Below are 13,148 nucleotides of genomic sequence, written 5' to 3'. Positions count from 1 at the left end.
AGCTTTATCCTGAATGGTTAGCATTGGGTCCACCCTGGACTGGTGGCCAGCCAATCACAGGGCACATATAGACAAACAACCATTCACACTCACATTCATACCTATGGACAATTTGGAGTCGCCAATTAACCTAGCATGTTTTTGGAATGTGGGAGGAAACCGGAGTACCTGGAGAAAACCCACGCATGCAAACTCCACACAGAGATGCTAGAGTGGAAAATCGAACCCAGGGCTCCTCGCTCCTAACCCCTCATTCACCGTGCGGCCGCGGTGTGTACCTACACATCATAATTTAAAATGCGTTTATTTAGGTCTTAAACCTGGATTGTGTCACGAGTAAACAATGGCAATTGAAGAGAGAAGTGGCTGTTTTTGTCTCCCTCTTGTCCCCTCAACCCCCTCCGTTTTCATTTTTGTTCTTTTCTATCCCCTCCTGCTCCGGTCAGGCCGCTCCAAATTTGCAGAACAACAAAACATCAAATAAATCCAAATAATACTCTATATAACAGCAAAGGTGTAGCTTACATTTTTGGGATCTGGGATAGGCTCCAGCACACCTGCGACCCTTGTGAAGATAAGCAGTAGAAAATGAATGAATGAATGTTATAGCAGGACCTTGAGAGTGAGGGATGCAAACCATGTGTGAACAGTAAACATTTTTATCGACTTATCAATGATGATCCCAGAATCATTTTCAAAAAAGCTAATGAAAAAACCTTCAAGATGGGTTCTGTTTGTTTTCTTTATTGGAGGCATATTTGGGAACATTTACAAGCCATCGCGTCATATGAAGACAGAAATATGCAACACTGAAAAACGATCAGCTCAGCAGAAAACACATTGGAAGCCCTCGTTTGAAAGGCACAAGTCGTCTTTTTACTTCTTTTTTTTTTTTTTTGCTGTTGCTGTTGGCACATGCAGACACACACAGCTAACGAGACACTTGTGGTTACACACTGGAATAGCGACAATACACACGCTTGTTAGTCGTTGAGCTCTTAAAGGCAACACCAGTCATAATGTTGTATGATGGACACCAGCAGAAGTAGAACGGGACACACGTCACATGGAAAAGCCTGTTGTCTGTTGAGTGCATGTTAATTATTATTATTTTTAAATATCATCAAGATTAAATACACCACATTTTTAAATACATAACCTTTAAGTTAGAATTGCAGTGGATTAAATGGAATCACGACACCGGTCTGTAAAGAAACGTATGAAAAGTCTGTTTTGTTTAAATAATAATGGAATGTAGATGAGTAGCAGTACATTCAAACAATAGCCTTGTCATTTTCATCATTGTTTTTTTTTTTTAATAGCTTGTGACATAATGGTGCGTTCAGGGTCTTTGCAGTTGGCACCCTTTCCTCCTTCTTGGTGGTTTCTGCAAATATTGCAGCAACCATGTGGTCCTGTGAGGTTATGATGCCATGCTCTTTTTGCTAACCACGTGGATCACTGCTTCGAAACAACATCACCTTTTCCACGCACGGTACCTACTCGGCTCTGCTGGTTTGACGCTTTTCTGTTGGCAAAAGCAGGTACTATCACTACTATTTATAGTACCTGCCTGCTAATGAAGATCATAAACACTATGTGGTTTTTTTTTTTAGCTCTGCAGGTATTATACGCCCCAGTCTCCACTTAGCTGCAAAGGCCCATTTTCCTATTGCCCTCAGACTCCACTTGGATATATTTTTTTCAATGAACATATGACTCTAAATGAAGAAAATTAACACAGCAACACTGTGTTTTAGCTCCGGATGCTGGAGCTTTATAGTCCAAAGTCTCCATTTTGCTGCAAAGGCCCGATTTCTACTGCCCTCAGTCTGGTTTTCAACATTTGACTCAAAGAAAATAGACACAGTGTCACTGTGTTTTATCTCTAGATGCTGTACAGATACTATACTCCAGAGTCTCCACTTTGCTGCAGACGTCTGTTTTCTGCTGCCCTCAATCTTCTTTTGGACATTTTTTCCCCAATCAACATGTTACTGTGAATGAAGAAAAGAAACCCAGTGAATATTATGTTTTAGCTCCAGATGCTGCAGTATTATATTCCAAAATTTCCACTTTGCTGCAAAGGTCTGTTTTCTGCTGCCCTCAATCTCTTCTTGGACATTTTTTCCATCAACATTTAACTGAATAAATAAAATACAGTGGCACTGTGTTTTAGGTCTGGATGCTGCATCATTATATACATATACTCCAGAGTCTCCATTTTGGTGAAGATGTCAATTGTCTGCTGTCCTCAGTCTCCTTTTGGATACATTTGTTATTTTATCAACATTTGACTGCTCATGGAGAAAAATAAACATAGTGTCACTGTGTTTCCGCTTCGAATGCTACAGTGTTATACTCCACAGTCTCCACTATTTTCTGCTGCCCTCAGTCTCTTCTTGGATATTTTTTGTATCAACAATTGACTGAATAAAGAAAACACTGTGTCTTAGCTCTGGATGCTGCATCATTATAAATACACCAGAGTCTCCATTTTTTTGCAGATGTCTGTTTTCTGCTGTCCTCAGTCTCCTTTTGGATATATTTTTTATTCTGTCAACGTGTGGCTGCTCATGAGGAAAATTAAACAGTCTCACTGTTTCAGCATTGGCAGTGTTTTTTTTTTGCTGCCCTCAGTCTCCTCTCGGATAAAATATGTCTAACTTCCAAAGTGACACACTGAGAAGTAAATAGAAGAGACCCCTGTTAGCCTGCCTCCTTCTGACTGATGCGTTCAATGCAGTGTGATTTCTGCAGAACCGAGCCGAGACAGTACCATGCGATGGAAAAGCGGCATAATATCTTATGATGATTAAGCATGCTTTGACAGATATTATGCTCTCATTTCATTTGAAATGACACAACGAGCTGCTTCATTCTCATGCTGCCAACATTTCTATCATCCCACCTTCCAGCACGCTACCGGCAGCCGCAGCCCTCCACCACCATGTCCTGGTAGTTCTTCAGCACCACTCGGTCCTGAGGGTCCAGGTAGAGTAGGGCGATGGGGCTGAGGGAGGTGGGCACGCAGCAGGCTCGCGGCACGGCGCCGTTCACCGAGTTGACCAGCGTCTGCACCATGGCGTGGCTGGAGGAATTCATGTGGTCGGCCAGGGGGAAGCGGCACTCCCCCAGGCAGAAGAAGGCGTCGTAGCCGCTGGGCGCAATGATCCACTTGTGCCAGCCCACGTCGTTAAAATCCACGTAGAGGGGATGACGCCGGCATCTGTTACGGGAAAGGCGTTTCAGCTTTGCGGCCCGCCTGCCGTTTCGTTTTACCCTTCCGCTTTCACTTCCTGTATCACCCCCCCAACTTGTGTTTTCAACCCACTTTTGGTCTCTATCCCAGCTATTCCTCTTCTCTTTTGTCCCTTTCCTGCCTCTGATCCTCTGGAACCCACTGAGGTTTCTCCTACTATGTCTGACTAAAGGATCCCCACGCCCATCATGACTATAGGTCACGAGGAGGGGTCTCTCTTGGGCCCAGCTGTGCTCGTCCTGCCCCACAGACCTGCACACCCTCAGGTGACCCCCCTTGTGTCCCTCCCCTTCCTCCTGGCTTGCTATGAAGCTCTGATCCGGGAGCGATGAGCTGCTGTTCTCCGGTCTGACCTCCAGGAGGAAGCCCAGATGGCCAGCTCCATTGAGGGCTAAATCAAAGAGCTCCGCGTTGAGGCTAAATGCTTCCCAGAGGTTGCTAGATTTCTGACTTTGAGGACTAGCGGTGAGTAGTCTTGTCTCTAGCAGTGTGGGCCGGGCGTCCTGTGAGTGCTCGGAGAGATACAGGTTCAGTCTGAGGGAGGTCCTGGCGACACGCAGGAGGCGGAGCTCAGCGGAGAGCACCTTCTCATCCTGAGGGATGGAGGAGACGTTGAAGGAGATGTGCAGGTGCCTGTGGTCCTCTGCTGTGAGGGGCTCTAAGGAGGACAAAGACAACAGTTATTATTGTTATTTGATTTGTTAAGTCAAATGTGCGTAAGTCACATGTGCTTAAACAAACAGCACTATAATCACAGAATATCACCAATTATGTTTACTTAAACTACGTATGTTCCTGTTATGTCACCCTTAATAAGAATTTTGGTTACTCCAGCAAAAACAATAATGTAGAATAATGTAGAATAATAATGTTAATAATAGTGTTCTCATGTTTTGTGGCGCCCCCTATGGGTTGTGGTCCAAATACCTTGGAATACATGCTAGCATCCATGACATACAGACATCTTCAAAGTTTTGTAATCATTAGACCAGGGGTTCCCAAACTTTACCAACTCAGGGCCCATTTGAAAATCTAAAAAATGTCTGCGGCCCACCCTTGTCCTATAAACAGTACATAGACGAAATGCTGTGTTCTCAGATCACTTAAAATAAAATAATAATTATTAAGTTATTTTATTTTATTTTATTTTTAATAATAATCATAATAATAATATTTTTTATTATTATTATAGCTACAATAGTAATAACAATAATAGTTATTATTATTATTATTATTGTTATAATAATTGTTATTCTGTGTAGTGACAAGGGATAATACCAATACTAATACCGATACTACTACTACTACTAGTACTACTACTACTAATAATAATAATAACTATTATTAATATTATTATTATTAGTAGTATAATAATAATAACTATTATTATTAGTAGTAGTAACTATTATTAATATTATTATTAGTAGTAGTATAATAATAATAACTATAAATAATAATAACTATTATTATTATTAGTAGTAGTAGTAGTATGATTAGTATGGTTAGTATGATTAGTACCTAGATAATAATAGGTTATTACTTAGGCCTATAAATATTTTTTTAATTGTGCAATAAATATTTTACAATAAAAATAATTTAAAAAATATTTTCAAAAATGAATCATATTTTTAATGACCTCTCATGGCCCACCTGCAGTACCACCACAGCCCACACTTTGGGAATCACTGCATTAGACAAATGATCAATGACTTGTGGACGTTTAGTTGCTAAGGTTCCGTCCGTGCCACTGCAAAAAAGTTTGAGGGCAACCATGTTTTCCAACCAATCAGTCTCAAAATTTCAAAATCAGCCCACTAAACTTAAGGGGGAATCACAGCACCAACATTGGGGTGTATTTGTCAGAAAAATAATAGCAGAAGCAAACACGGTGGGGGTGCATGTTTTTGTGTGCAGTGGTTGAAGAGTAGAAGAGTTACACCACGGGGTGTGTTTTTCCGCATGACTATATCATTTTGTTGTTACTGCGGTAATCCATCTTATCTCAAAGTGTTTGGATTCAATGTTTTGATTGTTAAACAGCAGATATGTGTCGTAAAGTAGATTTAAACACCAGCCATGGCAGATAAAACAGAACATACGACGCTCGCATGAGACTAAAGGTCTTGAAATTGAAATTGCATGACGTCATGTTGTAGCAGCGGTCTTACCAGTGTGATGGAAGCTGCGTACGGTGTTGGCCTGCTGCACGTGGTGACTGGGGAAGCTGAAGGACGGGTCCTCCAGAAGGTGGTACTGCTGTTGATGGAAGCGGTACAGATCCATGAGGTACCTCGGGACCGGCACTCCAGGCCGAGGATCAGGCTGCGACTGCAGACCGAGACGGCTCAGTAAGAGGCTCTGGATGGTCCGAGCCAGGCCGGGCTCCAGGGTGGAGGACGGCGTGGGGTCTGATAGCGTGCCATTGTCAACGATGTCGCCGGTGTCACCCTGGCGACCTGACGAGGCGTGAGGTAGCAGCAGGACCATGAGGAGCAGCAGGTTAGCAGGGAGCATGGTGGACCTGAGGGGGAGAGTTCAAACTGGCTGTAACTAAGGCATGCAGAGGTAGATAAAGCTGCTGGGTGCTGACCACTTGGGTTTAACTTTAACTGCCATTTTATAGGGTTGGTTGCCTACAGCCGCAGCAGTTAATTCCAGTGGTTTTGGAGGCATCACCAAATACAGACCCCAACAGTTATTTCCTCCTGTAAGACTTTCAAGGAGACCAGAAGAGAGGTGTTCATTGGAAGATTTATGGTTGTTTGACAACATGTGCCCTGTGATTGACTGGTGACCCACTGGGATAGGCTCCAGCTCACTTGTGAAAGTGGCAGAAAATGAATGAATGAAAAGCTCTTGTAGTGTAAAACCAAAAACCTGATATTAGCAACTAGCATCGCCCTTGAATGTCAACAACTTCCTACAAGACCCTCCCTCCCTCCCTCCTTTTTGTGTCTGTGTGTCCATAGATTAACTTAAAAATTAAATAAATAAATAAATAATAATAATAATAGTAATTGCCCTGTGATTGGCTGGCCACCAGTCCAGGGTGTACCCCGCCTCACGCCCCAAGAGCGCTGGGATAGGCTCCAGCACCCCTGCGACCCTTGTGAGGAAAAGAGGTAGAAAATGAATAATAATAATAATAATAATAATAATAATAATAATAATAATAATAATAATAATAATAATAATAATAATAATAATAATTTAAAGTTAATTTATTTAAGTTAGTGGATGAACTTTTTTTAAGTTCATCTATTTTTAAATTATTTTTTACAATGTTTTCTGTTGGTTAGCTCTAATTATTCACTATAATATTATTTATTTATTTGTTTTATTTTATAATATTAATAATTTTTATTTATAATTCATATTTTTAGGCTTGACTTGAATCTATATCAGTGGTCTCAAACCCGCAGCCCCAAACCTATTTTCTGGTCCCCCCCCAAAAAATTGTATGGCCTGCAATGCCTGCGGTGGGTTCAGACACTCAATGCTGAACTCTCAAGGGGGGGGGGGATCACAGAATATGTAGTAAGGTAAGTAAACACACATAGAGCAACCACCACTATGTGAAAGAATAAAGTCTAAATATGCAGTTTTAGCAACATTTTACAAAACAAGTACCACAAAGCATGCTGAGAGCCTCCCAGCAGGCCTTGCGGTACTTGTTTAGTAAATAGTATAACATTTTTTAAAAGAGGTTCTCTCAATTTTGGGGGAAATTTAGGGGAAACTAGTTAAACAGGAGGGGAATGAGGAAAAAAGGCAGTTTCCCTGGGAAAACGGGAGGTATGCACAATTACGACCCGGGCTACAAGACCCCCTGACACCCTCTATGGTGCACATGTTAATAAGTAAACCTGTAATTAGACAGCAGAAGAGCTAACATCCCTGCTGACCTGCAGAGGTCGAGGCGAGGTGTAAAAAGGTGACATCAATTAAAGGAGTAACAACAGAGAAATAACCTGCAAAAATGCAAGAGCCCAAAGAAAGCCAGGCGTGTTCCCTTGTCCTGCTTATCTCGTTATCTTGTGTCTTTACGAGGCTATGAATCGATTAACGCCAGAGATAGGTGCAGTGTTTATGGGACGAGGGAACGCGTAATGACGGCGTGATGGCCGCTAATCTCAGAAAAGGTGTCAGAATGAGGTTACAGGTGTGACCGTATCAGTTTATGTCTTTATGCATACGTGATTGTGTGTGCAAGTCCACACGGTTCAAAGGGCACGAGGGCCCGAGAAGAAGAAGAAGAAAAAAAAGTCACCTCTGCAGCAGCGTGGGATTGTTGCAAGCTATCCATTAAATTGTGACAGCAGAAGCAACCCCACCCAGGGCTGTTCCACCTGAGGCAAAGGCAGCAGCAGAGGACAATTACAGATTAGAATGCTGTGGATGGACAGCCTCTCCCTTGTTACCGTGCAGCCTTGAAAAGCAGATTAAGGACAACAACGTCTCTCCTGTATTTTCCTCACCTACAAAAAAAAGTGATGCTGAGTTCAAAGGTTCACGCTTTAGCACAATAAGGGCCAAACTGCGAAACTAAGAGAATAAGCTCTAATGTAGTAGTGTCACAACTTGCGTTAAAATGAAGATTATTGAGGAACTTGTCCAGTTAGACGCGAGCATAAGTTTGAAAAACAATAAAATAGTTAAGTTGTCATCTCATCTGGAAGCTTTGTCAAATATACTGTATCAAACCAGAATTTAAAAAAAAATACAACAAATATTTAATAACAATACCTGATTCATCTAAAGCAAATCAGTTGGAATGTTGCGTTCAGGTTCAGGCTGGAATTTTGACATTCACTTAAAATTTTTTTAAGTTTACAACTTAATTTTTATAAATATAGGACTTAATATTTTTGAGAAATATTACTTTGAATTTGTGGAATTATAATTAATAATTTATTTATAATTATAAATTACAATTATAATAAATTGTAATTTTTATTTTATTTATAAAGAAAAATAATAAATTATAATACATTTAATTTGTAATTTCCTTAAAAATATTTGAAAGAATTAAACATTTAATTATAATTTGTTTGCATTTTTTTTAGCAATTTTTGTGTATTTTGGAATTATATATTTTATTAAGTTTCTTAATTATTGTAAAAATGTGGCTTTGAAAAAATATTTTTCTATATATTATTCTCTCATTATAATTTATTTCTTTAAAAAAAATTCTGTATTCCTAAATGTATTTTTCCTCATGATATTATAAGTTTATTCTTGTGGATAAAAAAGAATGTATTGCATCAGTTGACACAACAAAATTGCTCCTCCACAGCAGTGCACTTTAAAAGGATATAATTTAAAAAACACTTTAAAAATAAACATTTTAAAAGTGTTCAAGGAAACCTTGCACATTTAAAATAAACGTAGCAAAGAAATATTTTTCTAAAATGTAATGGAGTTTAATTGAGGGGTGGATGGTTTTGTGTACTAAACAATTATGAAAATCTGATTTTTTTTAAAATAGGACTTTATTCTAAAATTATTAATAAAAAATTTTAAAAAAATCTGCTACCTTCAAAATAAATTTCCTGTAAAAATCTGATTTAAAAAAAATTAGGATGATTTGTATTTTAGGGTGAGATTATGACTAATTTCTGAAAACCTGCTTCAAATTATCACTTCAAATTCCAACTTCTTTCATGATGTCATTCGGCTAATTTGTCCTTTTAAATGACTTTTATATATATATTTTAAATAGGACTTAATTCTAAAATTATTAATTAAAAAATATATTAATTAAAAAAAATTCCGATACCTTCAAAATAAATTTCCTGTAAAAATCTGATTTCTGAAATTTTTTTCATTTTTAGTTATTTATTTATTTTTTTTTAATCTTCCCAGCGTGGCCCCATCTAATCTAAAGTGTAACCATAATATTGACATCTGCATCCTTTTTGTGCTCCCTAACATGATTGGCTTGGCAATAAAAAAAAGGTGTGGTGAATGTTTTAGGGCTAAGGTGAAATGAAGATTTAAGGTTGTCTATGCCATAAGACATATTAGATGTGACCTGACCCCCCCACCCCCTCCTGAGCAGACGTGTAGTGATAAACTGTCTTTTTATCTGTTTATTTCAACCCCCTCATGCCTTTTCCCCTTCCTCCTTCCTCTGCATTCACAGCGTTGTCCCTTTTACCTCAATGGCCTTTACGTCACTCCCTCGCTCTCCATTAATGTCGCTATTTTCTTTTCTCTATTTTTCCTGGGCATTAAATGAATGGTGTTTTTGCGGAAGAACGCGGCACATGGAGGGCCCCCGAGTGTCACCGCAGCTGGCTGATTTATCCGCCGCTGCTGTCTTCATGTTACGCCTGGTCCTCAACTTTCCTTTCCTGTTGCTCTTCCCGTCTTTCTTTTCCCAAATTCCTCCTCCTCTCTGCCGCTCGCTCTCCGCTCTCTGTACTTCTGTCATTTCAAACTGACTTGTGGGTCCACTACTGTCTTTTTCCACAGTGAGCTATCACACACATTAAACAGCCTTTCCCCAAACACGTTAAAGAGAAGTTTTGTCTGTTTTGTTGTTTATTATGAATTCATAAGTCAACCTTATGGAAATAAATTGTATATTCTGGTAGCTTTGGGTGCTGTGAGGAACGCCAGTGTCACATTTGTGACTAAAAGACAACCTAAACACACGTTGCAGACACCGGCCGCTTCATTAGGTACACCTGCACTATCTAACGGGGCCCAATTTATGACAAAACTGTCTGTCTTTCATTCTTGATGGTCAAAAAAAAAACTCCAGTCTGCAAGGCAGCAGAGGTATATTGACATATGTCACTAGTAGCTTGCTGAAAGCTGCAACACTCCCACCCACCAACTGTGTTGCGCCGGCCCAGAGAGCCATATAGGCCGAAGAACGAAAAACAGACTTGTCTGCTTTTTGCATTAAAAAAAAAAAAAACTTTCAGGGCGTCAACAGTTACTCATGACGTGCATATTACAAGTAAATGACCTGGTGCTCTTTGAACTCATAATGGGAACATTATTCAGCGCTGGAGTTTGGATTGTGTTTGTATGTGTGCATGCGTGTGTGTGTGTTTGGCGTCAGCGTGACTAATGGTTTCAGCAGAACAGACGTTTTTGTGTACTGTACATGCAAGTCAACTCACAACAGGAGTTAGTCTGGTGAAAATATTAGGACACCCCAGGGTTGACTGTAAACGACATTTGTGGTCCCGCTTGCTTTGGAAGCCATGCCATCATACATGTAACATACATTCATTCATTTCTACCGCTTATCCTCATGAGGGTCGCTCGGGGTGCTGGAGCCTATCCCAGGACAATTTTTTGGAGTCGCCAATTAACCTAACATGTTTTTGGAATGTGGGAGGAAACCAGACTACCCGGAGAAAACCCACACAAGCATGGGGAGAACATGCAAACTCCACACAGGGATGGCCAAGAGTGGAATTGAACTCGGGTCTCCTAGCTGTGAGGCCTGCACGCTAACCACTTGGCCATGTAACATACATTTTCAGCATTTTACAATCACTCGACGAATGGTTAATGACTTTACTGAACAATTACCGTATTTTCTGGACTATAAGTCACTCCGGAGTATACGTTGCACAACGTCAAAAATGCATAATTAGGTCGAAAAAAAAATACATAAGTTGCACTGGAGTATAAGTCACATTTTTTGCGGGTAATTTATTTTCCAAACTACTTCACCAAAACCAACATTACATCCTCTTGGAAGGCAAGTTCTAACAATAAAAGAATAGAGAACAGGCTGAATAGATGCTAACTAGATACTAGATGCTAGATATGCTAACACAATAGTTAAACATGAACAGAAAAGGTGTCCAGTGTTTATGTAACATAAACATTTTTTTCATTTATAAGTCGCTCTGGAGTATAAGTCGCAGGAACAGCCAACCTATGAAAAAAAGTGCGACTTATAGTCCGGAAAATACGGTAGTTGCTCAGTGCCACCCAAGCGTTTTGGTTGATGGGGGCCATCTTTTTTTTTCAACCAATCTTGCTCAAATTTCACATACCCTTGCTGGTCAGTCCCCGGAAAGGCGTGTACCAAATTTGACATGATTCGACTAAACACAAAAAAGTTACAGAGGAGGGCGTGTGAGAAATTTCAAGTCTGTTTCATAACAGCGCCACCTTGTGGTGGATTTGTTGGAAAAATAACAGCACAGGCGACTCAGTAGGCGGTGCATTTTTTTTCTTCCTGTCTGATGACACATGCGCTTTGGCGACAGAGTGAAGGAAAACCCCCCTGCTAGAGTACTCACCTCCAGGTGTGTTGTGATGTATGCAGTGTCCATGGTTTATCCTTGAGCTCCAGTGTTACGATCCCTCGACTCTCTCTCCTGCTCCTTTTGGACAGAGTTGTTTTGTTAAAGTTGTTTTGGGCTGTGTTGACTTGCTTTCTTAGGGTAGGAACGAGCGTCTGTCTGTGTCATGTGACGTGTGTAATGCTCTCTCCATGTTTGAGGTCAGTGCCTGATTTAAAATAAAAAACAAAAAAAACAGGCTTTCCTTCTGAGTTCTGCAAGTTGGCAACTCCCTCACTCTGTCGCCTGCACTTCCACCCTCCGCTGCTAATGTGCATGCCAGTTCACTGAGAGTCTCTCTGAATGAATCAACTCCCTCTTCTTACTATATTGTCCCCTCTCCCTGTCCTCTTACTCCCTTTTGTATCTCCTCCCCCTTTCTCGCTCTCTCTCTCTCTCCCTCACACATTCTCTCTGCCTCCCACTTGTGTTCAACAGCTACCTGTCCTCTTACATCCTCTGTCGTTCACCAAATAAAGTTATATAAGTTGTAACATTCAACAAATAACCAAAATGAGTTGTCTCACCTGCTGGGTTTCAATGGCACCATTGCTGGTGGACACAGGCTCCTTCATTATAAATACGTGGCCCCCGTGACTCTGTGAATGGAAGCAAATACATTCAGTTATCATACCAAAAAAAAAAAAAAAAGTATGAATGGATGACTCAGCGGTCGTGAAGTCATCCCGGTCTGCTCTTGTGATTGGGCAGAAGAAGGAGACAGTAGCAAGGTGCAGTCGTCCTTCCGGGGTGCTGCTGGGAGGGCATTGGTATTCATGGAGTTGGCCCATGAGCAAACGTCTTTCGCTTTAGGGATGCATCGTCTCACATATTAGATCTCATCCAGAGGGATCGCTTGCCTGCCTCCTTGCAAAGAGACAAAAAAAAAACACGACTGAACACACACCTCATTCATCACAACAGATCTCAGGGAAGGACTAAATATGAAACACTTATATGCTAGGACTGCGTTAAAAAGCCATAGCATTTCAGTATGTGGAATCAAACTATGGAATGGATTGAGTAAGGACCTCAAACAATGCACAACGATGAGCCAATTCAAGAAACAATACAAGCAGTTGATGTTTGCTAAATACAAGGATGAAGAGTCTTGAACCAGTCATGATGTGCTATATATATCACTATATTGACACTTACTATGGTACCCATTATGTCATTGGATGGTCATATCACCAATCAAAAAATTAAAATTAAAATTAAAATTAAAATTAAAATTAAAATTAAAATTAAAATTAAAATTAAAATTAAAATTAAAATTAAAATTAAAATTAAAATTAAAATTAAAATTAAAATTAATTATATTAGGAAAGCAGGAAGTGAACAAATGTAACAGTTACTGATTGTAAAAGTACAAGATGGAGGGGTAGGATTTAATAAGCTTTGCTTCTTCCTACTCCTTTTGGACATGTGGAACTGTGAACTGATTATGGGATGCACTCAATTGTAATCTGATGCATGTTCAAATGAAATAAAACCATTACCATTACCATTACAACGCACACACACCTTTGCATTTCTGACAGAGAAAAAGTTATTAGTAGTTTACA

The 13,148-nt window shown here is 40.0% G+C and overlaps 1 protein-coding gene across 1 annotated transcript; it reads right to left on the bottom strand.

Moving 5' to 3' along the window:
* Positions 1 to 728: 728 nt before the first annotated feature.
* Positions 729 to 11,950, bottom strand: bmp16 (bone morphogenetic protein 16). Its single transcript, XM_058079922.2, has 3 exons — positions 11,539 to 11,950; positions 5,431 to 5,783; positions 729 to 3,920 (listed from the first exon to the last, which is right to left on the bottom strand). The coding sequence occupies exons 2-3, from the start codon at positions 5,774 to 5,776 to the stop codon at positions 2,923 to 2,925; spliced, it is 1,344 nt and encodes a 447-aa protein (XP_057935905.2). The 5' UTR covers positions 5,777 to 5,783; positions 11,539 to 11,950; the 3' UTR covers positions 729 to 2,922.
* Positions 11,951 to 13,148: the final 1,198 nt, after the last annotated feature.

This window comes from Doryrhamphus excisus, linkage group LG8 (assembly GCF_037039965.1).
Source record: "Doryrhamphus excisus strain RoL-2023G ecotype Guam linkage group LG8, RoL_Dexc_Guam_v1.1, whole genome shotgun sequence".
NCBI classification, from domain to species: Eukaryota; Metazoa; Chordata; class Actinopteri; order Syngnathiformes; family Syngnathidae; genus Doryrhamphus; species Doryrhamphus excisus.
This window is presented reverse-complemented; position numbering and strand designations above follow the sequence as displayed.

Coding starts and splice junctions, on each gene's coding strand:
- bmp16 (XM_058079922.2), bottom strand. CDS start 5,776: ATGCTCCCTGCTAACCTGCTGCTCCTCATGGTCCTGCTGCTACCTCAC. Junction 3,921..5,430: donor ACGCAGCTTCCATCACACTG/GTAAGACCGCTG, acceptor TGTCCTCCTTAG/AGCCCCTCACAGCAGAGGAC.